The 27,311-nt window shown below is 56.1% G+C and overlaps 1 protein-coding gene across 1 annotated transcript; it reads left to right on the top strand.

Annotated features, from left to right (window-relative positions):
• Positions 1-453: 453 nt before the first annotated feature.
• LOC122371386 (protein FAM110A-like) lies at positions 454-24,379 on the top strand. The gene is made up of 5 exons (XM_043347667.1): positions 454-605; positions 916-1,063; positions 21,920-22,235; positions 22,923-23,823; positions 24,099-24,379. Exons 2-4 carry the CDS (start codon positions 970-972, stop codon positions 23,773-23,775), a joined length of 1,263 nt encoding a protein of 420 aa, XP_043203602.1. The 5' UTR covers positions 454-605; positions 916-969; the 3' UTR covers positions 23,776-23,823; positions 24,099-24,379.
• The last annotated feature ends 2,932 nt before the right edge of the window (positions 24,380-27,311 follow it).

The following is a 27,311-nucleotide window of genomic DNA, read 5'->3' as shown; positions in this document are numbered from 1 at the left end:
AGGCGTTAGGTTCGATTCCGGTGCATACCTGATACCTACCAATCCCGTGCAATAGAGAACAAGTAGTGTGGCTAATAAGTCCTTGCATGGTGCTGCCACCTACAAAAGATACCTGAATCTGTCTACTTCGTAGTGCTGCCATCTGTAAAGTGCATGTGTCCTAGCCAGTACTAGCTCTCTCAATGCTCGCTAGATGGCAGAATATGCATGATTGATCAATAACTTGCCTTATTTCCGACCAGTCAATTAATAATTTCAGTTTAATATTGGTAAAACATGTGAGAATAAACGCTAAGGCTTGTACTCTGAGGATTAAAATACAGCATGAATCTGGCAGAGCCCCTTTTATTTTATAGCCTGAGAACGCCACTGTCAAAAATCAGCTGACCGCACTCCACAGTCAGCTGTTGCTGCCAGCTTTGCGCTTTTGTTGACATTCTCGTCAGTCGTGTTTCTCTCTTGGGACGTGGAAGGTCCGCGCTCGCGTGTCGCGTTTGGGAACGGGGCGTAGGAAGGGAGGGTGTCTTAGTCAGACTAAGGGATTGTCACAGTCTTGATGCTGGTTTTAGTGGTGTCTATAGCTTTGTAGCTGCTAAGAAAGACAGGTAAATGGAGCATTTGCGGTGTTATCTCAATCTCGATGTTTAGTTCATGGGTCATTGGGTGATAGGCTTAGAGTGACTTTTAATGACCAACAATATCTTACACCATAATCTATTGTTATGTGTGATAAGTGGTGCTCGAATTTTCCAGGGCTTTTGCTTCAGCTTTTTTTTCAGCCATGTCAATATTGGTCTTTGACAAAACCTTTGTCAATTTGTATCAACAATGTGAATGTCAGTGGCGTTTTTCAAGCCCCCTATGCATTGTTGTGTGTTCCGAAATAAGGCTTGACATATTGTTCTCCTATTGCAGGTGATGGGCTCAGTGTAGCTGAACTGAACATAGCTGCTGCTGTGCTCAGCCAATATGTCTGTCCTTCAGAAGAAACATCCCCTGAAGACCCTGAACGGCAATCGGCTGCTGGCGGCCTATGGAAGCCTGTCACTACGCCCCAACAATGGTCAGTCAATGCTCTTATCAGCTAGCTGTCTATCCTCTTCTCTAGAGTATTCCCTCTAAGTCAATCTGACATTCAATCATGCCTACACATTATCAGCTCAACAATTTGTCAGGAGCTGCCCAGTAGTTCACACCTCTTTGGGCTTTGCTCTCTTTGTGCAATGGCTTTCTGTTGAAATTTGTTGGCTTGCTGATTTCATACTCCATCTAGGTTCCACTGGACTGCCTGTCCAGACCGTCCATTCGGCAGTGGGCCCACGGACATGTTTCGTCACGTAACCAAGACACCGTGAATGGGCACCGTGCCCGCTAATGGCTCATTACGTGGCCATTGTTCTCCATTTCTGTGACGTTTTTCTCGGACAGCTGACGGATTGAACTGATTGTGGTCAGAGTAGGTGGACCATGCTCTGTGGAGCGAGTCAAAACGGCCACCGCGCCGTGAGGTTTCTGCTCGAATTAGTTCCGAATTGGGCCAACCGAACGCAACAATATACCATCATTGTTTTAGGGCCCTGCCGGCTGCCGGCTTGTGGTCCCTCTGTAAAACTTTGTGTGCAGGCTGCGACTGTGACAGGGCATGGCTGTGGGCTGAGGGCTTTGCTTTCAGCGGAGCCTAGCCGCCGAAATCGGACCGTTTGACCACAAACCGCAGTGGGCGTCTGCAGCCCGCAGGGGGCGGAGCGGTAGCTGCCCCTGGTCCGCCTCCGTGAGGGAATCGCACGCAAAGTTCGATACACTTCTCAGCTGATCCACGTAGATAACAGAGCCCGGCTGATTGGGGCACCTGTTTCGAGGCTAGATGTGTAGCAGTTTCCTCTAATGTTCGTCGAATAATATTGCCGTCGACGCGCATCTAAACCCCACGGGCTGGCCATCGACATTCGGCATGCTGCATGTTTAGGGTGGATAGCAGAACCAGACGTTTGATGCTGAGCTATCATTCATAACTCACCCATCGTCGTCACATCCGTACCGCTCCTCGCCGTGACGTGATATCGTGACGTGACGGTCGTTTTGTGATAGTCGGTCTGTGACGGTCGTTTTGTGATAGTCGGTCTGTGACGATCGTTTTGTACTGTCGCGATGACTTTTGCGAACAGCTGGAACTGACGGCGCGACATAGGACCACGTGGTGCTGACGTGGCGCTGGTAGGGGTTGTCCCTGCAGGTGGCGGATGGAAGGGGACGGAGGGGTGGGCGGGTGTCACATGATGACATCCAGAGCCCCCGTGTCATGTGTCAGATGGTGACACCCGTCAGGGAAAGGGTGCCGCTGAACTGGTGTGACATGAGGGTCAGAGGATGAACCCTGTAACCCCTCCCCCGGAATGTCGCAGACCCGAGTAACCCAATCGTCCTGTGTCAGTTGACACCACGTCTCGGAGCCGCGTCCGGTTCAAACGCTCTCTCCGGCGTCGTCAGTTGAGCGTCAAGTCAGCCTTTTCGTGAGTTCACCGTTCGATCGATTATCTGGTCACGAGCACGGACCACGTGATCAAACCCTTGTGTCGGCTTCACGTTCAGTCCGCCGTTTGCCGTTCCCGGGAATTGTCGTGATTCACGTCTGGCCCGGTCTGGCAGGAACTGGCCGGGCGCCGTGGCTGGCTGGACCGTCCCACCGGGCGCCGCTCGCAGCACGGAGCGGGTCGGTGGATGGCCGACTTTGGGCGCTGCGCGTCCGAGCGGCGTGTCTCCCCGGTGAATCACTGTCCGTGTTTTTGTGCCGGGACGTGGCGGCAGGATTGGTCACTGGTCAGCGGGGACGGCGAGACAGAAAAGTATGTATCTTACAGAGGAGAGTTTTTCTTGTTATTTTAGTTGTTTGTGATTAAAGTAACACAATCTGGCCTTATAAGTGGATTTTGGATGAGTTCCGGCTATTGGGTTCTTGGAGATTTCCGGCTATTTTTTGTTGAATGCAGACTTTGCGACCAGTATAATCCGTCAATGTGATAAGTGCGGACGGGTTTCATCCCGTCTGAGCCAATCTTACCGTCAAGGTCAGCAGATAAACACACTTCCCACACCCTGTTCGTGATGTCGGGACCGGCTGGGCAGCTCACACTCTGATCCAAAACAACGGCGGAGTGTGATCCGTATCAGCTATCCCACGAAACTGGTGGGAAAAGCTGGATGCAGATGACATCAGAGACCTATCCTTCGGAGACAATCCGATCCTGCAGTTGTTTGAAAATGACGTCATGATATTATGGCGTCATGCTGCTAATGCACGTTTCGATCACTTTGTTTTCATTTCGTCACCATAAGGTCTAGAGACCAAACACACTGGCTTATCACACGCTCCGCTGTGGTGTTGTGTCCCGTCGGGCGATGGTCCTTATCGCTGCGGGCACAGGGCAGCAAGGACGGCCTTGTTGTGTTCAGGCGACCCTTGAACCTTACGCCATAGCTGTTGGCAATGGTGGTGAACGACGATAGACTGCGATAAATGCATACGTCTGAGCATATACAGCAGAGCTGGGCGGTGACCTTTCAGGCTGGGTTTTTCTCTCCATTGTGAACCATGCCAATCACTGCAGGTTTTTTTGCCGCCCCCTTCGCCCATCCCCGCTCCGACAGCTTCCCGTCGACAGCTGACTGTACCAACATGGCTTCCTCCCTCCGGCCCCGCTACCTCTCGACCCGTGTCTAACAGACCCGTGGCCTCTCGAACCCACCCTTGTCCTCTCCGGACCTCTCGACCCGCGTCGTTCCATACCACGTGTAGTGTATCTTCCTAGTCGTGTCCATCCTTATCCGTCCTTATCTGGACGCAGGATACCCCGGCACGACCCAGCCTTGACGGCATGCTGGACTGTGCCCGCGGGCCGGGAGGCGCATAGCAGGCTTAGAGAGCCGCCAGTCGCCCAAGGCTGCTCCTATTGTATTTACCGGCCGGATGGGAGTGATGTGTGGCTGTCCCGGCCCAGCTCTGCCAGGACTGCCGCGCTGTGATTTGGTCCGCTGTGCTTTGGTCCGCTGTGATTGACCAAGGTCAAGGTTTCCGTTGATAGTTGGTTTGTATTTTGATTTGTAAATCACCATCTGATTCGCACAGAAGGAAACAAATCATTAGCCTTCACAGATGGGAGATCTCCATCTTCTCATAGTTAGCAAGTCTTCCGGGTGATTTTGGTTACCCGGCCATTTGTGGTAGAGCCGTGCTACGTAACTGACGCTTAACCTTCCACGGCGGAACACCGCCAGCCAGGCGGAGACTGCGCAGTGGCGACAGCCCGGATCGTGCCAATGCACTTCATGCTTCAGAACATGTGACAGACTTGGTGTTCACTGAAGCAGCCTGCTTGCATGATTGCAGTGCCGTCTGGAACAATGCTGAGGTAACGTTTCCTCACGATGTTGAAAACAGACCGAACTCTCTCTTGAAAGTTTCTTGGAGTTTAGAGTTTGTTCCCGTTTTAGTCGTGCTTCATCGGAGGATTACATCAGAGTGCAATCATCCGCATTGTTGGCTCATTTCAATGGCCGCAAACACAGAAGCTATTTGGAAAAGCTTACCTCATCGTGAGTGTGGGCTGTTCGTGGGTATTACTGAACTCCGGAGAAAGATGACTAGAACTTAGAAGCCACTGAGGATGCCAGATATGTTTAAATGGAACATCCTTGAACCCCGGGGGTCTTTGAGGGAATCTTGTATGTATTCCTGCCTGCCCTATGAGGTGTCCAATATTATGACCCTGAACTGGCCAAGTCAGCCGCTGACGGTGGAAGGCCGTCATACCACGCCCCGGGGTGACCGCCCCCGCCGCTGTGGCGGGCTCGTGGCGTCGCCAGCATTGATCAGCCCCGCCGGCCGGGAGGGGTGTCGTTACTGACACGTGTCACCCTCAGACCACCGTGTGACGTCACCAGCAGGGGTCGTGACGTCAGCTGGGGGTGCGAGGAACGGACTGACCACTGACCGCGCCCATGACGTATCACTGACGGCACTGACCGCTCCCTGGCCCCTTCTTCAGCTGTTTCAAAACAATATCTAAAACAACCGTCTACCGGACTATCGGTCATTTTCCGCTATCTGCCATCTCCTGTGTGACCCAGAGTGCTCTCGGATGGAACCTCTCGAGCTGCAGAGCGGTTTCGGAGAGAGGACCGAGTATGACAATCTCTACGGTAGGTACCGTGAGCTATTTCTCTACCTCCTTGCATCACATGCCCCTCGTGGCCAGTGCTCGTCACTGTTTGGAAGTATCGACCCGACCACTCCCTTTCCTTCCGGCAATGCGCTGCACTGTTTGGACAAAGCCGACAAATGAATTCTCTGCACGGCTCCGTCGAGAATCAATGCCAGCGGCTATTTTCGCTGACTGGCCGCGATTTAGCGTGCTGTGTCGATAATCGATCATGGTTTTGACGCCAAGGTGGCCATGGGAGTAGTCATTTTGGGTTTTATGACGGCTGCTAAGGGTGGGATCTTATGATGCCTACCATCAGGCAGGGAAGCGCTGTCTTTGGATGACTGAACCGGAGCGTCACCATATGGAGCCGTGGTGACGGCTGGGAACAAACACCAGCTCGTGCGTGACACTCCTTTGTTTGATGTGGGTGGACTCGAATGCCAGTGTCGTGTCGATCTCAATTCTACGCGCTCCGTCCGTCCGGCCGCCTTTTGGAACCTCTGGGGATGTTTTATTCATCAAATATCTACCTCTCTTCAGATTATAACCGTACCGGCGCATAATGAGATCCATTCCAATAATGAACGCCTTAATAACGCACTTGACCCGGTACCGCTTGGCCTAAGGTCCGGCGGCGCCTTATATAAGGATCGCCAGGGTAATGCCTTATAAAACCCTCACGGAAGTGTATGATGATCAGAGTGAGTCTTTGTCTGATTTGACGACGCCAATTTTGCCTCATTTGGTGTTCACAGAGTAGTGCGTTATATAATAAATCTCAATTTTGCGACCGTCTCGTGTTACCGAAATAAGTTACTTTGTAGACTAAGCTTGATTCCTTTGGAGCAGGAATCGTTTTTCTTTAGGGTAGAACCTGAATCGCCGATATTAATTGGAGCGTGAATCGATTTGGATCATTGGCTTATTCCAGCCTTTGTTGACTGATTCCGCGTCCGGATCCAGCTCGTTTGTGTAAACGATATCGAGTCAGCTCTAATTTCTTTTCCCGTGCAACCTAGCTTACTTCTGACAGGAGTTTACCTAACGGCAACATGAGCTCCCAGAGAAATGTCTTTTTTTCTTTCATGCGCCTCTCGTCAATTAGGCTTATTGTGATTTCCAATTGGTATCATTATGTCGGGAAATATCCCATTTTGCGTACCCACAGTGTACAATTGTACAACTATAATGAGTGAACATCCGTGAGTGCCTTGGTGTCATGTTTGGGTCGTGGATTCTGTTTGTGCTGACGATTGACGTACGAAGTGTAGTGTCGTACAATGACGATACGACCCGTATCACGAGTGCACGGCCCGTATCACGGCGAGTGCACCGACTCTCACATGTGAGCGCTGAAGGACGCGGGACTGCCGCGACATTGAGCGGTGTATGATAACACCTCCCACGCGGCACGGCACACCGTAAGTGCTGCTCCGTCGCTTGCACGGTGCATAACGGTCCGTGGCTGTTTTCCGTATTGGTCTGGCACGAGAAATTGACACGAGTTTGTTGTTTGCCGTGCAGTTTATTTTTGTATGAAGCGAGGCCATGCACGAGTAAAACAAAGGGAGTGATAATCACCCGTACTTGGAATGGAAACGACATGCCACAATGGCAGCCTTATTTTGGACTTCACGGGTCACCTTGCGGCTTGCCAAAATATTTTCCATTGTGTTGCTGCCCGTCTGCCATGCTGCCGAATCTGGCCTCTAGTTTGGAAAACTCTGAACAAAGACTTCAGCAAACTCCTGAACATCATTCAAGGCTGAACTTGAATGACTGACCCAGAACTGTTCTGACACGCGATCTGAAAGTTATTGAGCTTGATCGGTTCTTATTGGAACCACAAATATCCCCAGAATCTCGTCTCCCAGTTTCGTTGCTGAACCAATGAAATAGTGCGACCGTTGCGGTTTGGCGAACCTCCAAACACTGACGACTAACACAGCTGCTCGCTAATGCCGTGTCCGAAATAAACAAACATCGGTGCCGAAACCCGGGATGGCTGCCACTCGGCAGTTTGGCAGGCTGTGTGTGGGGCAGCACCTCTCTCCAACCGGAGAGAGGAGCGGAGACCTGCCGTCTTTGTCTGAGGTTTGCCGCTGGGAGAGGGCGATAATGAGATCTCAACCGCTGAACTCAGCAGTCGAGTCGGTCGCTCGGGGGCCGCAGAGAACCCAGAGTGGCAGCCACTCTCCAGAGGCTGCCGTAAATCACAAGTTCGGTGATACTCTCCGGCTTAATCTGGGGTTATTTCCGACTGGAACCAGGTGAGCCGGTTTTATCACGACCGTAAAGTGGTTGGGAAGTCCCAGACGATGAGAATCAGACCTCCTGGACCAGAAGTGAGCAGTCTTCAGGCCAGGACCTACTCGTGCGATCCTTGATTCATGAGTGTCAGTGTGGCTCTCAGACTCCTAATGACCAAGTCTCTCCGGATCTCGATCATTCTCCGGCCGGCCCGGACGGTGGCCGCACTGCCCCACCGGCGGCGTGCCGTGGCGCACCACGTTCGCCGCCGTGCGCCGCGATCAATACACGGCCCCGCTGTGACGTCACGGGCCGTGCGGGGCCACCGCCGCCGGCCGGGGGTGTGGTGTTTGTGTGTGGGGAGAGGCGGCTCTGCAGCGGCGACGGTGCCAGACCGCGAGACGACGCTCGCCAGAGACGAACTCGGCGCGATGTTTATAGTCAGAGAGGAACGCCCCGGGGTGAAAATGGGCCGCTCCGGTTACATGTTTATATGACTGGCGACGAGGCTGCCCGCTGCAGTGGGCTCCAGATGCCCAGTGTTGTGACATCTCCTGCTGAGCGATATGAGCTCTGATCGGCACACGTGGCGATAAACGGAGGTCAAATGTGCCACGTGAAGCAGATCATAAACCACAGGGGTAGTTTGTATGATGGACCGTGAATTACACAATGCGTTTACGATCGATTTGTGTGATTGATGGTCTAGTTGGGGCCTCATTGGGGCTCTGTGGTAATGTCTCTGTTCCTGGGGAGCCATCCGTGACCGTATTATCGAGGAAACGCAGAACGCGGAGCTCATCTGGCACGAACTGCGTGTGATGAGAGAGCGAGGGAGAGGAGATAGAGAGAGAGAGAGAGAGAGAGAGAGAGAGAGAGAGAGAGAGAGAGAGAGAGAGAGAGAGAGAGAGAGAGAGAGAGAGAGAGAGAGAGAGAGAGAGAGAGAGAGAGAGAGCGAGAGAGCGAGAGAGCGAGAGAGAGGGAGAGAGAGAGAGAGGGGAGGGAAAGGAGATATGTGGCGGAGCTGGTGACATCCAGACCCCCGCACCCCATCTCATTTGTTCGCCTCTATCTTATCTATGCTCTTCATCTATTTCTTTTATCTGTTCTTTGGCCCGCATCCATCGCCACTGGTCCTTTTCTCTTCTTCTCCTTCCCCTTCTTTGTTACGCTCCACGCCGTTCCTTCCGTTCCCTATTCTGTTTTGTCTGTCTCCTTTCTCCTCCATACGTGTGAGCGCTGCGTCACGGAGTGGGTTGTTTTGTCAGCCGGACGTGACAACTGGCTGGACACCGTCCGTCTGTTGGGACTGGCGCCAGAGAGTTATCATTGCTGGAACTACCGATTGGTGATCTGGAACCGTTGGGCGTGCTCCTGGAAGCCGAAGCTGCCCTCTGCTCTTTTGCAGCAATGGCGAGTCAGCCTGTCAATTCGTATTCAGCATTGATCGGGTCTCTGAGTTTTATACCGACCGGGCGGGGCGTGACTCTAGAGCTCAGCGTGCGACGGCACTGATTTTGGTGGCCGGCCCGCTCTCAATGTGGGGCCTGTTTTGGGCGGTGTGAGGTTAGGGAGGTTGGAGCGGTGGACAGCGTTCGACTTACCCCGCAGCTGATCGTCAGTCTCTCGGCATTGCACCACGATTTCCATCCAAATGACAGTCCGTCCAATTAATCCAAATGTGTCAGTCAGGGGAACGCTCCATCATACGCAGTTGCACCAGCCTGTCCAGTGTCCATCCCTCACCCACAGTTGCGCAGTCCATCTATCCGTCACCCACACATGTGCTAGTCCGTCCAGGGGTGCCGTCCACCGCCCGCAGTTGCATCCGTCTATCCATCTGTTATCCACCCAAATGCGCTGTCCAGGGGCGCGGTCCGTCACCCGCGGCTGCGCCGCCCGGTCAGTGGTACTGTCCTCGTCCAGCGACCTGTGACGCCGCCAATCAGTGGACCCATCTGCCCAAACTGCCGGGGTTGGACCGTATACCGCCCCGCCCCTTTGTCCGACCCTCTGTCGAGCTATGTCCGCCCCGAGTATGTTCTGTTCTGTTCTCTGCTGGGAAATGTCTCTCCACCCGCCTGTCACACTACTCTGTCAGGGTCTTCGCCACTCTCTCTGACATCAGACATGTCCGGTTCTGTCCAGGGTAACATGGGCCGACCCGGCCTGTCATGTCTATCTGTTTCTGTCCACTCCTGTGTGTCCGGCATGTCCAATCCTCTCCTCTGTCCAGCCCTGTCCAGTCGGCTCCTCCCCTTCTCTCCCGGCGTCGGCTGACCTCTCCACGGAACCGATCATTATCCCGTGTTGTCGGTCGCCGTCCGCCCACCGCCCGCCGCTGAGCCTTCTCCGACACGGGCCGTACCCCGGATCCAGCCCTTTGGTCCGTCCCAGCGAGCGGTGAAATCGGGCCGTGATCCGGGGACGCGGAGTGGGATTAGCCGGGCTGACCCCACCGCCGGCGCCGGCCCATTCTACCCTGGGTAAACGGGTATTGTTGGGTGGGAATACGTAATAACAGTGGCGGCTCCCGCGACGGCGGTGGTGGGATTGATGGCAAGATTACCGACTTCTTACTCAGGCGAGAGAGTGGGCACGGAAGTGATTGTTTGCGGTGGTTATGTGGTCAGCCGTCGGTGAGGAAATTACAAATGAAAGTCGCCAATGATCACACCGTCGGACCACTGGGAACTGGGGGACGGGTTCCGATTCCGTGTGACACCCTGGAACCGTGAGACACCGCGGGCTCGGTAAGACACCCCGGGTTCTGTGAGACACCTCCGGTGGCCGCGGGGCGGTCCTACTGACCCACCAACCCAGCTGGCTCGGACTGTACCGGAGCCGCCCCCGACCGGCGAGCAGTGGGCCAGCCCGTTAGGTTCTGCAGCCTGCTGCCCGCCCGCTGCTATACCGTTCGTACCGGACGGTGGATAGGCCGCCGTCTGGCCGCTGGGACGTGCCGTGACGTAACGCTTGCCGGGTTGTGTTTTGCTGGGCTGATCGACAGTCAGCTGACGATAGAGCTAAGTTGGTCACGGACCGGTCCATGACCCATCGCCGGTCACCGTGGCTTCAATCAGTTACCGTGACCTCAGTCGGAGGTCACCGTGAGCTCTGCAAGGGGTGGTCACGGCGAAGGGGGATGCGTATGGCGGTGCTTGGAGTGCCGAGGTCGCTCATACTGAGAAAGGAGAGTAGAGACTAGAGAGCCAGGCACTAATGTTTGCTATTGGCATGCCTTCTTTCGTCATTTGTTCTAGAAGTGACTGATTTTCGTATGCATGCCTTTTTCTAACCACGGTGCTCTAATTTGGTTCTGATCTTAGAACTCCCCTCTGATGGCTCCAAATGTGGAACTAATCACTCAGCTCCCTGCCTTAATTATTCCTGCCCGATGACTTCCACCCCAGTCCACCCAGCTCTTCCGCCGGCCGTTGACGGGCTGTCACGCGCCGCTGGCTCGGCGTTGCACCTCCCGCTGTGACGGTAGCGTGACGGAGCGTGACACGACCGGAGGCAGCGGCCGGGCGCCCTGCGTGGGTCCGCCCAGGGAGGGTAGCACTCGAGGGTAGGACTGGAGGGTAAGACTCGGAGTGGCTATAGACGAGCAGTGTCGGTAGCAGCGTCCGACAGACATCCGGGAGTAATGATGGAAGGGGAGGGGAGCTCGTGAACCGTGACTCCCTGCGTAGGTGCCGCGTGGGGAAGCCAAACTACGGTCACGCTCCACGTACCACGTGCCACGTGAGGGTGCATCGTCTGACGACACGTGTCTACGTGCCTCCGTGGCGTCTCGCGTGGACTGATTTCACACCTGAGATATCGGGCGTGTTTTGTCGCTGAACAATGCCTGCCTTATCAGAGGAGGGAGGGGAGTAGGTATGCAGCCGTCCGGGTGTGATATATCGCTCTCATGTGCGGCTCGCCAGTCGTGCCGGCTAGTCACGACTGTGGTCTGACCTTGACTCGAGGACTCGAGGTCTCGGTCCGGCTGGGCGTTTGTAATGCGCCTGCCAAACCTCTCAGCATGCTTATGTCTGAAGGTGTCTGTTTAGGCATGTTGCCGTCCATTTAAGTGGTCAATCTTCCGGATCACAGTGTCTTGTGTTGGCAGTCTTCTCACGTATCACTGCTCAGTGTTATCAGTGAGCTCAGTTCGTGATTTCCGGTTCAATAATTTTAATCTAAATTTCCCGGATACGATCAATTTAGTCATTGATAACCGCTATGATTGTCTACTATCCACACCTGTTTTCAATCGTTTTCCGTTTCCATAAGTCCTCTGTTCACAGTGAAATTGTTGATTACACATCCGTCGCCGTCACCGGTTATCCTTCCCTCCCTTTCCGCTCTTCTCGTACGTGACCGGATCTCTTGGGTGGGCTTGGCCTCTATGTAAGCATCGTCTGGGTGTTGCGGGAAAGTCGGAACCAATTGAGGTTCAGGGATGATCCGTTTCACCACAATCATGCTTGATCTTCGAATGTTTACATTACTAATGCCCGTCGTTCAAGTGTGAGGAAGGAATCACTGTCATTATTGAGTAGGTCGAGAGCCAAGACTGATCCAAAATGCACTTCATTTGAATGACTGAGTGACAAAACAACTCTTCACGAATCATACTGGGTGTCTATCACGGGCGATAAGAACATTTATAACGTCCTTCCCTGGCTCAATTTGATACCACAATCGTCCCAGCTGTATTTGAAGATATGTTTGGCAATGATAGCGGGGAGTTTCTACTTCTCTGTTCGGTATCATTATCACATTCCTGTTTGAATCACGCATGTTTTGTTTTATCTGTCTGGAATGAAATATTGATATGCCCAATCAGTGCTGATTTTGTGATTCAGGGTCGAAGCCCGTCTATGACCGGTATTTAGTCTGAACAAAGACCTTCCTCCGCCGGCGCTGGAGGTCATTTGACCCACGCACTGTCCTCGGTACCCATTCATTAACTGTTCGGTGGAATCGACTGCGGGGTCAGAGGAGCCTGCTTATTATCGAATTACGATTCAGCCCTATACGAGTAAGAAGGCAGCAGGTTATTCTTACATTTTCGATTTCTATTTATTTATTTATGGTTGTCTTTTCTTGAAACAATGTCGAATGTTCCGACCTATTTCGCGGTGTCATGGAAGCCGTGATTACGATGTGAGTAAATTCCCTTGACATATAACTGCAACATTTCTGTTTCTCCTTCTGGTAATCCCTGATGCATAATTAGATTAAGAAGTCCCGGTGTCTGAACCCTCGGCATTCTCACGCCATTAAAAACGATCAATAAAACTTGTAGCCTTTCGCCGCGCGGTAAGAGGAAAAAGTTGCGTACGGCACGCTGCTATGGGCCGCTCACTAAGACGTTCTCACGGTTGTAAAACCGTCAGGGGAAGCTGTAAAATCTCCACCGTATCCGTGACGCCTGTGATACTCGGCTCTGCTGCTGCCGGAGCCGTAGTGACAGTAAAAATTCACGGACGCAGAGCGGCTATCTCTGCCTGCGGTTGCAGTGGTGTCGGGGTGGAGGCCCATTCCAAGATAGGTACCCACTCAGCTGTGCCGGTTTGGCCGTCCGGTCTCTGACATACGCTCCGCTCCGTCTCAGCCTCAACCCTGCTGCTGTCGCTGTCAGAGGTCGTACCCGGCCCGGTCAGCTGATCGTCCAGCCTCCACCGTCTCCTGCCTGCGGCGGCGGCGGCGGCAGCCCACAGAGCGGCCCCGCTCCTTTTTGTGCACCGGCCGCGGGGGCGTCAGCAGGCACTGCCGGCCAGTTTGGGTCACCTTCCCAGCGGGAGGCCTCCCCGCGGCCCCACCGGACCTCCCGCGTCGGTGGGGTGCCCCGGCGGCCCCCAGCGCCGACCCCGCCCGCCGCAGTCGTACTCCACTCCGGCCCGTCCCAGGCCCGTCCGAGGCCTGTCAAATAACTGCCGGTGTGCCTTTGAAGGCTAATACGCCTCCCGTGTCAGCCCTCAGCTTCCGCGTTCCCAGCTGCTCGGAGAGCTCTCCCGGTGACCCTTTGACGGACCTCAGAGGCCGACCGACTGCCGGTCGCCCTCTGGCGGCTCCCAGACCCAGCTGGGCCGTCTGGGATCGCTGCGGTCGTGGAGGTTGACCTCTGACCGCAGACGGGCCCCGGGTCACCCGAGGTCGGCTCGTCAAACCGTCTGCGCCGCGTGAAGTGCGTCTGAACATGCGTGCTGGCGGTGATCAGACCACAATATCCCCGGATGGAAACTGGCCCCAGTATCTCCCCCGAAAGGATGGCGGGCCGGGCAGGAGTGGGCTTGAGGCGCTGAGCTCAGTGGTCTCGTTTCTCGGGGAAACGGAACGCTGCCAACTTCTGCCCCGCAGCTTGACTGCACACTGCCGAAGCCGGTCTTTCGTGGGTTTTCTGCTCGTCTGATGCTCGGCTAGCTGAGAAGATCATCAGAGATAATGTGTGTCTTGTACAGGCTTATGTGTGACGTTTTCAATATCCAGTTCCTCATGAGGGAAGATTAACAATGAGCTAACGGACCACCCGGACTTTTAAATTAACACGCACTTCCTTAGAACTTCGCTGAATGTGAGCTCCGCGTCTGTGACGAAAGCGATAACCATTGTGACGATAGACTCCTGACGCAGGTGGCAGACCTTTGATAGGCTCTCAAATGTGAGGCGTTTGACGTCTCTTTTCATGGCCGCCCTCCCCCGGTTTTCGCTCGCCTCCTTTCAGGTGGCACCCGTTCGGTATCGTTTGAGTGCGATCGTGTCCAGGCGTGTGGTGTGTTGTTACCTCTCCGCTGTGGATAGGGACGTGTTGACGCCGCTCGGAGTCTGTCGGCCCTTTGTTATCGAGGGCCGGCCGGCGGCTGCCCGCCGCGCGCGGGCGCCGGTCAGTGGCGGCCGCCCGGCGCCCGCGGCGCCGTCCATTGTCGGCGGGCGCCGATGGGCGCCGCTCAGCTGCGATGCGGGCCCCGGGGCGCCCCGACCGCCGCCCTCAGCCCGGCCCGGCCCTGCCCGGCCCTGCCCAGGCGGGCGTGCGGGCGTGCGGGCGTGCGGGCCGGAGCGGCCGACGGCCTGTGACCCAGTTCCCCACCCGGCGGGGCGGCGGCGCGGCGCGTTTGTGTCATCTGCGCCACGCTGGCCGCGCCGCCGATAGTGCACGCGCTGCACGTGCTCTGCACAGCGTGCACGGCCCGGCGGCCGCGCTGACCCGCCGACCCCCTGCGCCGACCAGCCAGCCTTGGACGCAGCTTCTGTGACCGATCACTGACGCAGAGGCGCGCGCAGGCGGCGGGGAAGGGCAATCACGACTGCTCAGCGCTCGTGACTGGAGGTCGAGCTGGGCACCGTCGGGAGAGAGCGTTCACAGACGCAGGTTTGGCCGCCTGGCGGACCCGAGTGGGGATCGGTATCGCTCGACCCACTGTCGAGTTCCCACGTGGCAATTTGTGCCCATTGAGCCATGAGGAGGCTCACGATTCGGTGGCTCGTTCGGAAGGTATCTTTTGTTCACTGATTCTATTGAAGTGTAGGTCTAGTCTGGCGGTTTAAAATTGGTGGCTGCTGGAATTCTCCCACAGTCGGCTAGGCTTGCGTTGCGACACAACCGTCTGCAGGAGTGTCGATTTCTGCGATGTGCCACCTCACAATCTCTCCAGTCATATTTTTCCGTCATCCTTTTCTGACGATCGTATCGTGATACACAGTAATCTCCTCGGAGACCCAACCGCAAATGACAAACCCTTCTCCCTTGAACCCCTTGTCTGGACCGCTCCCCACCTCTCATTTCATTGCATCACAGCTGGGGCTCGGTCGCCTCCGTGCCACCGCCGCCGCGACGGTGTGATTGCCTCCGTGGCCTTCGCGGGCGCGCCTCACTAGGCAGATAGCCGGCCGATGCACGCGAGCCGGGCGGAGCGGCGGCGGGCCGGCCGACCAGCTGACCGGACCGGCCGCCGCCGCCGCCGCCGGCAGGGCCTTCGCTGACGGTCCGCCGCGCCGGTCAGGCTCGCACCAGCCCACACCAGCTGAGGCGGGCCGGTCCGAGCACGATAGACCGACCGGCCGGCCGCCGGCGTGGAGCGGTCGCTCACGAAACCGGGCCAACGAACGCGCCAACTTCAAACTGGGAAAACTCCGCAACGGTGCCGGTGCTAGACACGGGACGGCGACGGCGTGGCGGGCGTTGAGCCGGAGTAGGCTGAGCGGCGGTAACGGGTGAGAACTGAGAAGGCACGCCGTCGGTTATTTGAGCCAATTGCGGCGCTCTGCACGGGTGTCGCGTGCGAGCGAGTCGGAAGTGAGCCGCTGCGAACGCGACCGTTCCGAGGCGGCCCGTCGGACACGCTCCAGCGGCGACGGCGTGGAGGACTCCCTCGGCAATTGTCGACAATTAGTGGCGCGGCGACGGCGCCGTCGGCGGCGGCGAGTTCCGGCGACGCGGCCCGCCGTGCTGCCGCTGGCGTCAGCTGGGGCGCCGGCACGCGTCATTGCCCGTGGGAGCGGTCTCCCCTACCTCGTGTGCCCTATAACGGCAGCGGCGGCTGAGCTCCGCTCGAAGCCGGGGCGCTGAGTGCCCTGGTTTTGTCATTATCCTGCGCGCCCGGCTGAGACAGCTGACGGAGCGACTGCGCGGCTGGTGTGTGTGCGGAAGGGAGCGCTGAGTCGAGGCGCTGCCGGTGCAGCAGCTGTCGGGCTCTAATGACGAGGGGTGTCTCGGCACGGGTACTGCCGGAGCGACCAGCTGCCGTGGCGCTGTAAGGACCCGGTGCATAGACTGGGAATGCGGAGGGGTGTAGGCAGTGCCGAACGGCTCGGCCAGGTGCAGTTGTGCTCGCCGACAGCAGGTGTTTCCCGTAGCCGTGCCCTGGCTGCCGACACGCGCGGTCCCAGCGGCGGGCGCTCCGGCTCGGTGGGAACTGCAGCACGGCCGGCCGGTTGGCCGCTAACCCCGTCCGCCGCCCACCGCCCGCCCGGCCGCACCACACTGGGGAGGCACACTTTTTGTCAGCAGCGGCGGCGGCGGCGGCGGCGGCGGTGGTGGCGGTGGCTTCTCGCCGACATTATCGCGTCAGCTGAGAGCGGCCGGCGCCGGCGGGTGGAGAGATAACTGGCCTGGACCGTCTGCTCGGGCGTGTCCCTCTGTGAGACGGTACGGCTCAGCGCGAGAGGGAGGGAGAGCTAGGGTACCAGAGGACGGCACAGAGGGGCGGGACACACAGCGAAACAGATGGCTCCACGGGGCGCGGGGGACGCTGAAATGTGACGGCGGGCCGCAATACCGACCCGCGCGCCGAGCTCATATATTACCGAGGGTCCAAAGGAGGCAGATGAATTCGGAACGCGCACGTGCATCGCCGGATCGGACCGGAGAAAGGGAGGTGATGATGGTGGGGAGAGCAGAGGAGCAGGGCAGAGGGGGAGCGGCGCCGGCCGGACGTGCCACACCAATTGGAGCCGAGCCGAGCTGAGCTCGACAGGGCCAGGGCCACACGGCATAGCTGGGACCATCATGAAACCTGCCACCCCGTAATTGTATCACCACCCACGCATAAAACACTGGCGTTTGGAGCCGCAAACTGCATCCCAGAGCCAGACGCCCCAGTCCGGCCGGCGCGGAGAAGTGTCTCACGGGTGCCGTGCCGCCGCCGCCCGGCGCTGCCCGGACCCGCGCCGCGCGCTGGCCGGTTTTGCAGACGGCGGCGGAGGCTCGGCGCGGCGCCGCCCTGCTTTCCGGGCCGGCTTTGTGGCGGCCCGCCGCACTGAATATGCGGCTAAGCGGCTCCGCTCGGCGTTTGATTCATAGCGAGCCGTCAGGATAAAGCACAGCGCCTGTCCTAAAAGCGGTGACGATGCGTGTTTGGTTTGGCCATTTTAGGGCAATGACGCTGTGTTTAACCTTGAACCGTCACGGCGGGCCGATATCTGACATGGAGAGAAACGAGAGAAAGAAAGATGTGTTAAAAACTAATCAACACGCCACGGATGATAGAAATGTCAGAACTGTGAGATGTTGGAAGATAAGGATAGCGATGGCGACGCCAAAAATGGGAGATCTGGCGGGCGATAGGCCATCTGTGGGAACGCCGAAACAAAAGACACAGCAGCGCAGATGTCATGAGTCTGTCTTTGGCTAAGGGCTTTGGGCAGACACATTCAGAAGGCTGGGGAGTCTGGGCTTACTACCAGCTATTGGAGAACGGGAGGCAATCAGGCACTTGTCCCGAGCGTTTTTTACCCAATGACCTCGCAGCGTGCAGACTTCCAATCAATGCGTGCACTTACTTTATCCCCATGTGTTGCGTGCCTGTGGCTGCACCGCTGCAGCGTTTCTTTACGTGGAGCGACATGACAGGCACTGATGGCGGGTCGCGTGCCTCAGCACGTGGGAGTGAGGTCTGGACTTGTGTCAAGGGGAACCCCGCTGTCAGGGGAACTCCGTCAGTCTGTGGTGCGGTGAAATCATGGGGTGGCCCCGCCCTTTCCACAACTCGAAGGACGAAGGGTAACTGCTTTTTACTGCTGTTTTTACCACTTTTTAATCTGAAGCTATCTGATTCTCTGGCAGATGATAGTTTGTAAATGGTGACTGCTGTCAACAAGCCATGAAAGAAACCGACTCTTCTGACGGATCCTTTCCAAATATAGATCCTCCACACCTCCAAATCTACCGTGATCATCCACACAATACGTACACTCCGCTCGGCTCACATTTTTGGCTTCCATGCTCCTACAGTTGTGCAGTCTGGCTGAATTTTAGCCACACTGGTCGTGTTTCTGCCATCTGCCTCACTCTCGACCCGTGGGAGACTGGCGTTACCGCGGTCATTTGGGACTGGAGCGTCCTGTCCTCGCCCGAACCTGGGCGTGGCTCCTCCGGCCAGTGTCTCCGCCGTGACCGAATCGCCCTTGAAAAACGACCAACGCCGTGAGAATCCGCGATCATGTCCGCAGTGGATCGCACGAAAAAGGTCCGGTGGTGCCTTGATGGTGGCTCGAGTCAGCTGGAAGGGAGGTTGACACAAAGGAAGCTCGGTGGAGGCTTGAGTTCTGTTCGAAACTGACTGGAAGCTGACTCGAAGGTGGTGACTTGCAATAGTCTTGCTAGCAGTTGGCAGCTCACTGACGGCAGTTGGCAGCTCTACTGCGGCAGTTGGCGGCTCCAGATCAGTGATCCGGCCGCGGCCGGGCGGTTCTCACGGTCATTTTCCGTGGCGTTCGACCGTGCCGGACGGAATTACCTGCGGTGCCTCCGCCGGAGCTGGATTTCAGCCGCGCCGGGCCGAGCTGCCGCTAACGGCTGGCGTTCCGATTCGGCGACTCCACGCCGGTGTCACAGACGAGCTCTGGTGGGTTTTGGTTCACGCCTCTGTGTTGCGTCTGGTTCTCACTCTGATGGGTTTTGGTTCACGCCTGGTGCTGCGTCTGGTTCTCACTTTTTGTCGAATTATGTGGGGCTCTTGTTATATTTACGCCTGATTGTAGGTGATTCCAGGCGGCATGCGGCACCTCTGATGTGGTCCAGAAGCGGTAACACACCGTCTGCCGCTGTTGAATGGTGGACCGAGGGAGCGCGGGGAGCGGGTTTTCCGTCCGGTACCGTCTGCACCCCGGGTACGCGGAACGTGCTGCAGCTTGTAGCCGCAGCGGTGGGGTGTGTCTGCCAGCCAGGTCTGCAGTCTGCCGGTGTGTAGAACCCGGCTGTGGCTCGCGGTCGGCGAATCACAGCCCACCGGTGACTGATGTTTTCCTCATGCCGGGGTCCGAGACGCTACAGGGGCGCCACATAGCCCGTTTGCAGCGGTCTGTGACCGTAGAGGAGGGAGGGGAAGTGCTGGCTGGGGAGAGGGAGGGGAGATGATGGTGCAGCTCTCCAACTGTCCTCTGATACGGCTGGACGCCATCGCTCACCACTGCGGGCCGTTAACTGAGTGGACACAGGTCTGCTGGCCTGTCCGTGCCTGCTGCCTGTCCGTGTGTCGGGCCTAGTCAACCAGGTCGTATCCACCTACCATTCCCAGTCTGTGTTCCGTTTCGTGTCCATACCGGTCGGCCAACCGGCGGGTCTCTCGTGACTCACGGCCGGCGGAAAGTCGCCGTGTCGTGCCGTGTGAGCGCTGACCAGGTTAGCTGAGCTCTGTTTCTGAATCACACACAGAGCCTGCCGAGGTGACCGTGCACAGGCTTAGTGGGAGCCGTCTTAGCTTTGAAACAGGACGATGGGCTGATAAACGACCACTGGTTAGGTGCAGACTGCCCGAAAATGCGACAGAACATCCTGCACCTCGCTACATTTATCCGTTGCGGGTAGCTCATGCTCACGTTATCATTTTGTTTCTCACGTCTCGAGAGTCCGTTGCGGTCACGTTTTCCGCTGTTCTGTGGTCTCCTCTATGTCGTTTTCTCGGCTGAGGATGTCCTTATCTCGGACTGGCGCCTCCTTTGCCATTTCCTCCAATGTCGCTGTTTTGCGAGTGCAGGATGGAAATAAAATTTAAGACCGAGCAGGTGGTTTAGTTTAGTCCCGGGTCACGAGTTTCGGCTCTGGATGGTTGGAGACATTATTTGGATTTAGATCATGTCACATGCAGACAACTGCTGCATGAACTCATAGAGATCTTGTATATAAGATCTCTATGCATGAACTAACCAGCATCTGCTAAGCAGCTAGGTATATCCTGTGAATAAACCGGAAACTGCTTAGTGTTTATTGTGAACCGTTTTAGTCAAGGCCCTGACGAGGAATGAAGGAGTGTTTTCCTGGAGCTTATTGATAATCTCCAGCGCGTGTGTAGTGTGGACCTGGTGGATGCTCACCCCACCAACCCCCAATATTGGGAAACTGAATCATAAGGGAGCCAATCGCTATGCTCCTGTATAGCTGACGCTGTGTGCCGGTCTGATCCAACCTAAACCTAAATCTATGACATCGACCGACCCGTGAAGTGAAGTCGCCGACCTGTCGTGACTATGGAGGCGGCATTAAGGCACTGGATAGCCGACACAAGCTCATCTACATTTGGACAGACACCGAGACATTGTTCTATTGATGAGAATAGAACACAAAACACCAAAAACAAGGTATTTCCAGGAGAATCCCGCCGGCTGTGGCTGTCCCATAGAGCCGACAGTAGCGGTACCACGCCGTCCACGCGGGAACAGAGCCGGACCGGACCGGACCGGACCGGACCGGCGGCCGTGTCGGGCTGTTAACTTCACAATGTCCGCCCTCACCGGCGGCTATCGGTGTCTGCCATCGACCTCAGTCGGCCGGCCGACGCTCCAAATACAGGACGTATGAGTCAGGCCAGCCGCCGCTGCCGTCAGGTCGAACTGGGAGGGTCCGGCTCCGACTGCCGGGTTTGGCTAGGTGTCTGTCTTTGTGTAGGTATGTATGTCCTGTCTGTTTCTGTGTGTGGCTGACTGCGGGTTGATAGAAACTAGAAAGGCACAGTGAGGGAGTGACACTGTCACAGTGCTGGTACTTGGACCGGTATGATGTATGTGTATGCCCGTATGATGGAACTAGGTCTCCGTGAGACAAACACTCCGTTGTGCGGCGGCTCCCGCCCGTCTGTTACTCCCGTCCAAACCGAGACGGTGTCTCTGAGAGCCCCGGCAGATAGCGAGACAATGCCTCGTGTCTGTCTATCTCGGTCTCCCGGAGCGCGGTGGGCCGGAGCGACCCGCCGCGCCATGACACCGGCGTGACCCGGTCCCGTGCGCCGCGCCAGGTCACCGGAGCGCCATTGTACCGTGTACGCCGCACGGTGGCGCTCCGTCTCTCTGTCTCCGTCCCGTTCCGATCTCATCTCGTGCGGCGCGGCCCGGGCTCCTCAGAAAGGCGCCGGTCGTCATTGTTCGCCCGCGCTGGCGTGTCCGGACCGGGCTGAACGGAACATCGAGCGATGAGTGCCGTGGTGGGGGAATTGAAAATTAGGCATGTCGTAAATGGCGCAGTGGCTGCGTGATACAATGCCTGCTGCATAATGGCGCGATTTTAACTGTTTGACGAGTATGCAATGGAAGTGTATTGCATGTTGAGACTCTGCAACGCAATAGGCTTGCATCATTCTGCTGGGCCTCCTGCGTTGACTATTTATGTCAGTGATTATCATTTGGTGCTTTCTATTGTACCTGTTCATACCGGTTTGGCAGTTGTCACGTGCTTCTGTGACGTGTGAATGTAGGAACCATCCCCTTGCCCCATAAAACATTGTTTTTTGTTCAAAACGCGCTCACAATGACACTTGCTCTCCCATCTCTTGAACCTCGAGGATAACACGCTGAAGCTTCCCCGACCCCTGACACCTCTCTGACCCAGTTCGCGCTGCCCATCTAGCGAACCAAACGTACCCATACCAATACTCTCAGCCGCTGACCCTGGTTGCGTGCAGGACGTTTCTTTTCTTCCAGCACTATCACAATGTGGGAATCTCTCTGCGCGCGGCCTCTGACCTCCCTCCTCCCTCTGTTCTCAGGGAAGCGGAAGTCAGCCGTGGAGATGCTGCAGGAGACCAAGGCGTTCTACGTCAAGTCGGAGCGGGTGCTGGACTCGAAGCAGGAGATGAAGCACGCCGACCACCTCCAGGTCACAGCTGCTCCACTCTGTCGTACCCCCTGGCCACCGCGACCCTACAGCGAACCGCCGCCGGAGCCGGCGCCGCCCGCGCCGCCCCCGCCCCCGCCCCGGCCGGCCGCCCTGCCGCCCCGCCTCACCCCCGAGAAGCCGCCCTGGAAAACGCCCGAGAAGGGTGTGAGGGGCTCAGCAGACAAACCGCCGCCGCTGCCCGCCAGGTGGGTGTCGGGATGAACGGAACATCGATCTCTTGGGCTGCTCTGGCTGCTCTAGAGGTGCCATAGGTCTTCATAACTAGCTATTGCTACAAATGCATGGGTCCTGGAAGTCTTTGATGTACTAGTGCCGTATGGTTTTTAGGTGGTTCAGCGTTACCAAACTGCGCTTAGCAGGCATGTTTGTGGCACTTTGTATTTGCCTTTTCATTGACCGGGCTTGCATCGTCATTGCCAGTTGCCACAGGTTATCCAGTCATGCGTTGATTGGACTGAGTTGCGTCAGGATAAACTGCGGAAGTGGATTGCGGAAGTTGATTGACCCCGCTGTGACCTTCCTGTGACATACTGTGACGTTCCTGTGACCTGTGACCTGTCGGTAACGAGGTACCGGTCGGCGCAATTTGTGACTCGAGTAAAACCGTTACATCCTGCGACTCCGGAGAGAACCCGTTTATAATTCGTTTCTAGCTGTCAGATGGCTTCAACTTTAAGCTTTATTGACTGTCTGCCTTCTTAGTTCTTGCCCACGCACTTTACGTCGTTTTGCCCAAGCGACGTGCGACCAAGCGACAGCTATCCCAGACGTCTGCTCAACTGTCGATCTCTCTCGCTGCCTCGCTCAACCGTATGCCCCCTCGTCTCTGCTGCTAGCCTCCCCCTCTGACAGTCTGTCTTCTCCTTCCCCAGATCTCCCGGCTGCGCCGGCCCTGGCCGCGCGTGCCGCCTGCTGCGCGGCGAGCCGACCGTTCCGGAGCGGCGCCGCTCGGGCGACTCGGTCCAGGCGCGTCTCCGTCAGCTGCTCAGTCCGGCGGCGCGTCCCCCCTCCGACAGCGGCCGGCACAAGTCGCTGCCCGACATCAGTGCGGACAGTTCCTCCGCCTCAGCGGACAGTGGAGGAGCCTCAGAGACGGGCCGACAGAGTCGGTCGGATGCGCGCAGTCGCGGCCGGGCTACCTCCGACTACGTGAGCCGCTCGCCAGGCTCGGCGCTGACCCCCAGTGACGGCCGGCGCGACCGACGCGACGCGTACACGGACGACGGACGGGCGAGGGCCGACACGGAGGCCTGGCCCCACCGGCCCGTCACCCGTTCAAAGTCGGACGTTAGCCACCGGTACGGGCGCGGCGCGGCCGGCGGCGGCGCTCTCGGCCTGTGGACCGCCGAGCCGCCGCCGCCGCTGCCGGCTCGCGGCGCGCGCAGGTGCTCCACTGAACTGGGCCGCTTCTTCGACCAACTGGGTATGGACGGCGAGCGGTTCGGTCACCTGGCCAGGGTACCCTCCGACCACTGGTCACCCCTGGAGACGCCCAGCTTCTGGGACGGCCTCTCGGAGTCGTCACGGTCGCGCGGCCGGCGCACCAGCGTGGCCAGCGAGGCGTCCTCGGCGGCGGCGGCGGCGCGGCGGCGCGACGGCGGCGGCCTGCGCCTCCTGCCGCCCGCTGTCGCTGAGCCCTCCATCGTGGAGAAGAACGCGCGCATCGTCAAATGGCTGTTCCAGTGCCGTCGCGCGCGCGACGAGTGGACGCTGGGCGTCACATGAGGCCGGCCCCCGGCGCCGGCCCAGATCCCGGCGCCGCCTGGGTGGGAGGTGAGAGAATGGGACAGCGAGAGAGCTAGAGTTAGAGAGGTGGGGACCTAAAGTTCAGCAGTTGATTTCTAGCTTATATTTGTGGAAAACGAACACCATATTGCATTGTGACGTACCAATAGGTAAGGCTTTTTGGGTCCATGAAGTGGGTTTCAATTTATTTGGATCGGAACAGTGGTAAAGATCATTGCATCATGCGTCGATGTCCGATTCCTTGAGTTAGTGCGTGGGACAGCCTTTGGTTGTGCTGATGCTGATCGCAAGTCTCTTTTCAGGGCTCCTGAGTAAAGCACCGTGCACGCCCCTGATATTCGCGCCTGGTCGCTGGTACGGCACGCTGTCGGTGTTCGGCTCTGCTCTGCTAATTTACTGGTGGTCGGACACGCCGGCCACCTGTCGGTGGAACTGGTAACTACTGCTGACTAGCCCAGCCGTGGGGCGGCGCTAACTGCCATAGCGACAGTAGCGGTAAACGTGATCAAAGATCTGCTAATGACGGGCATAACACTGTCGATTTTGCGCTTGTTTTGTGCACACCGGCCACGGTCGTCAAGTTAGATGTAAGTGAATCCTAATCTATAATCTAAGATTCGGAATCAGGTGAGCCCCTACGATTTGGACCAAACTTGGTCAGTGGATAGTACGTAACGTCCTGATTACGATGTACCCAAAATCTAAGCTCGGCCCGCCATATTTACGAAGTTACGGATGTTTGAATTTCAAGGTCATTCGGGAGAGCCCCTACGATTTCCGTCAAAATTTGTGTACGGACACTCTAGATACTGCTCATTACGAATATTACAAAATTTAAGCTCGGCCCGCCATATTTACGAAGTTACGGAGGTTTGAATTTCAAGGTCATTTGGGTGAGCCCCTGCGATTTCCGTCAAAATTGGTATACGGACATATTACATCCTCCTTATTACAAATATCATAAAAATTAAGCTCGGCCCGCCATATTTTTCAAGTTACGGAGTCACAAAGTTACGGAATTTCAAGGTCATTCGGAGAGCCCCTCCGATTTTCGGCAAAATTTGTATGCGGACACATTACATGCTCCTCATTACGAATATCGTAAAAGCTAAGCTTGGCCCGCACTATTTCAAAAGTTACTGACGTTTGAAACTCACTGAAATTCAAACATCTCTAACTTTTGAAATAGTGCGGGCCGAACTTAGCTTTTACGATATTCGTAATTAGGAGCATGTAATGTGTCCGCATACAAATTTTGACGAAAATCGGAGGGGCTCTCCGAATGACCTTGAAATTCCGTAACTTTGTGACTCCGTAACTTGAAAAATATGGCGGGCCGAGCTTAACTTTTATGATATTTGTAATGAGGAGGATGTAATATGTCCGTATACCAATTTTGACGGAAATCGCAGGGGCTCTTCCAAATGACCTTGAAATTCAAACCTCCGTAACTTCGTAAATATGGCGGGCCGAGCTTAAATTTTGTGATATTCGTAATGAGGAGCATCTAGAGTGTCCGTACACAAATTTTGACGGAAATCGCAGGGGCTCTCCCGAATGACCTTGAAATTCAAACATCCGTAACTTCGTAAATATGGCGGGCCGAGCTTAGATTTTGGGTGCATCGTAATCAGGACGTTACGTACTATCCACTGACCAAGTTTGGTCCAAATCGTAGGGGCTCACCTGATTCCGAATCTTAGATTATAGATTAGGATTCACTTACATCTAACTTGACGACCGTACACCGGCCTTCGCTCGGACACCATATTTAAGTTTTTAACGCTGGATGACCAAATACAGATCTTTCAAACGGTGGAGGCCGCGTAGCATTGCGGCGAGTCATGTGTTTTGTGTTTGTTTACATGCGCGTGGATGCGTGTGCGGGGCACTGCCGTGTGTGGGGAGCCATTCCGTTGTGATTTGTGTGGTGTTAAGGTTGTATAATGTATGTGCGGCGCGGTGCTACCCGCAGACTGTGGCTATGGTCCTTCCGTGGGACGATGAGCGGCTTTGGAAGACATCGGTGGCCTTTCGTCCTAAGCTTTCTCGTCTGTGGTTATCCTGACCTTCCAAATTTGACTTTCTGGAATGTACTTGGCTAGGTGGCAATCGCTCCTCTATCTGGCTTCGTTCCACTTTTTTACAAGCAGCTGTTGCTAGCTAATGGTTATCTCGTGCATTTACAGCGCAGCACACCATGCTTGGTCACATCACTGTCACCATGTATCTCGATACGCTTGTACCCAACGCTTCAGCTGGCTTTCTTCTATTTATCCCAGCCTCTGGTGGTATATACGCCCTTGCTCCCGAGTCCGAGCAACCAGTTGGCTGACGACTCCTTGACAGCCCCAAGCCACCAAGCTCCAAGTCTCTGCGTTTTGTCCTTCGACACTAATTGTACTGCCTCTCACTAGTGTACGGACTGAGCCGGGCACCGCGCCGCGTCTGTCACCGCCGCGTCTTTTTTTGTTATTTTTGTACCGTGTAGCCGAGCCGGCCTGTGTCGTTCAGTGTGCGCGACGACGTACTGTGGGATTGGTTCGTTTTTACCGGTGTTTGAGCTTTCTACGTGTATCGGCGTGCGAGGTCCGCGGAACGGCGGACTGGAATGTCTCGTGAAATGTCGTGAGGACCTCTGTGAGAAGCAGCGTCCGTGCGGCCGGGCGGGCGCCGGCCAGCGTCGCAATATTGAAAATACACGGATGTAATCTGAGTTAGTGTGTAGCTGAGGGAAACTGAGGGAAGTATGTTGCATGGGAAGGCGAGAGAGAAGTATGATGTACAGAGGAGCTTTTCCTGACGAATAGATGGGTAGGTTGGACAACCATACATACACATTTACATACACATTTATTTTCAACATTACAAATGAGCAAAACATACACAAAAATATTATAAGATTGGTGCAAAAGAATAAAAATTCTTAAATTAAAGCACCTCTCTTAATCAATCGGTATAAAATAAACATGAGTATTACATAAAAAACACAACATAATATGAAAACAAGTCTGTTTGACCACCGCCAAGCCGCGCCACACCACGGAGTACCCTGTATGAATCTGATGTGTCTGAGACCGACGTCCATCCAGAATTCAATCACCTGTCTCTTGCGCATCCGGACACGACCTGTCCCACTCAACTGACTTCAACTGGCTGCGGCTGCTCCACCGACCGCAGACCATCCCTGCCACTCGCCAGGAGTCTCAAATATCGAGCACCGGAGCGACCCGAACCCAGGCTCTCACTACCGGTAGTCCAGCGTTCTACCAACTTAGCTACGGTACAGGCATATTTTTCCAGATTCCGAAAAAAACGGCAAGTGACCGGCGGGGGTGCTAGGCCACATCCACGCTTGCTGGGCACCTTGCAATGACAGCCGCCAGGCGAGCTCACGATACTGAGGGGAATACTGGATGAGTTTGGGTGTGTGCAGCCAGGATCATGTGCATCTCAGCCAGTGTTGTTACGTAAAGCACACGGAGGTATCAACTCAGTCACCTAAACACATCTCA

Source organism: Amphibalanus amphitrite, unplaced genomic scaffold (assembly GCF_019059575.1).
Source record: "Amphibalanus amphitrite isolate SeventyFive unplaced genomic scaffold, NRLGWU_Aamphi_draft 001238F_arrow, whole genome shotgun sequence".
Classification (NCBI taxonomy): Eukaryota; Metazoa; Arthropoda; class Thecostraca; order Balanomorpha; family Balanidae; genus Amphibalanus; species Amphibalanus amphitrite.
The sequence above is the reverse complement of the archived record's forward strand: the minus strand, read 5'-3'. Positions and strand labels throughout refer to the sequence as shown.

Coding starts and splice junctions, on each gene's coding strand:
- LOC122371386 (XM_043347667.1), top strand. CDS start 970: ATGTCTGTCCTTCAGAAGAAACATCCCCTGAAGACCCTGAACGGCAAT. Junction 1,064..21,919: donor GTCACTACGCCCCAACAATG/GTCAGTCAATGC, acceptor CTCTGTTCTCAG/GGAAGCGGAAGTCAGCCGTG. Junction 22,236..22,922: donor CCGCCGCCGCTGCCCGCCAG/GTGGGTGTCGGG, acceptor CTCCTTCCCCAG/ATCTCCCGGCTGCGCCGGCC.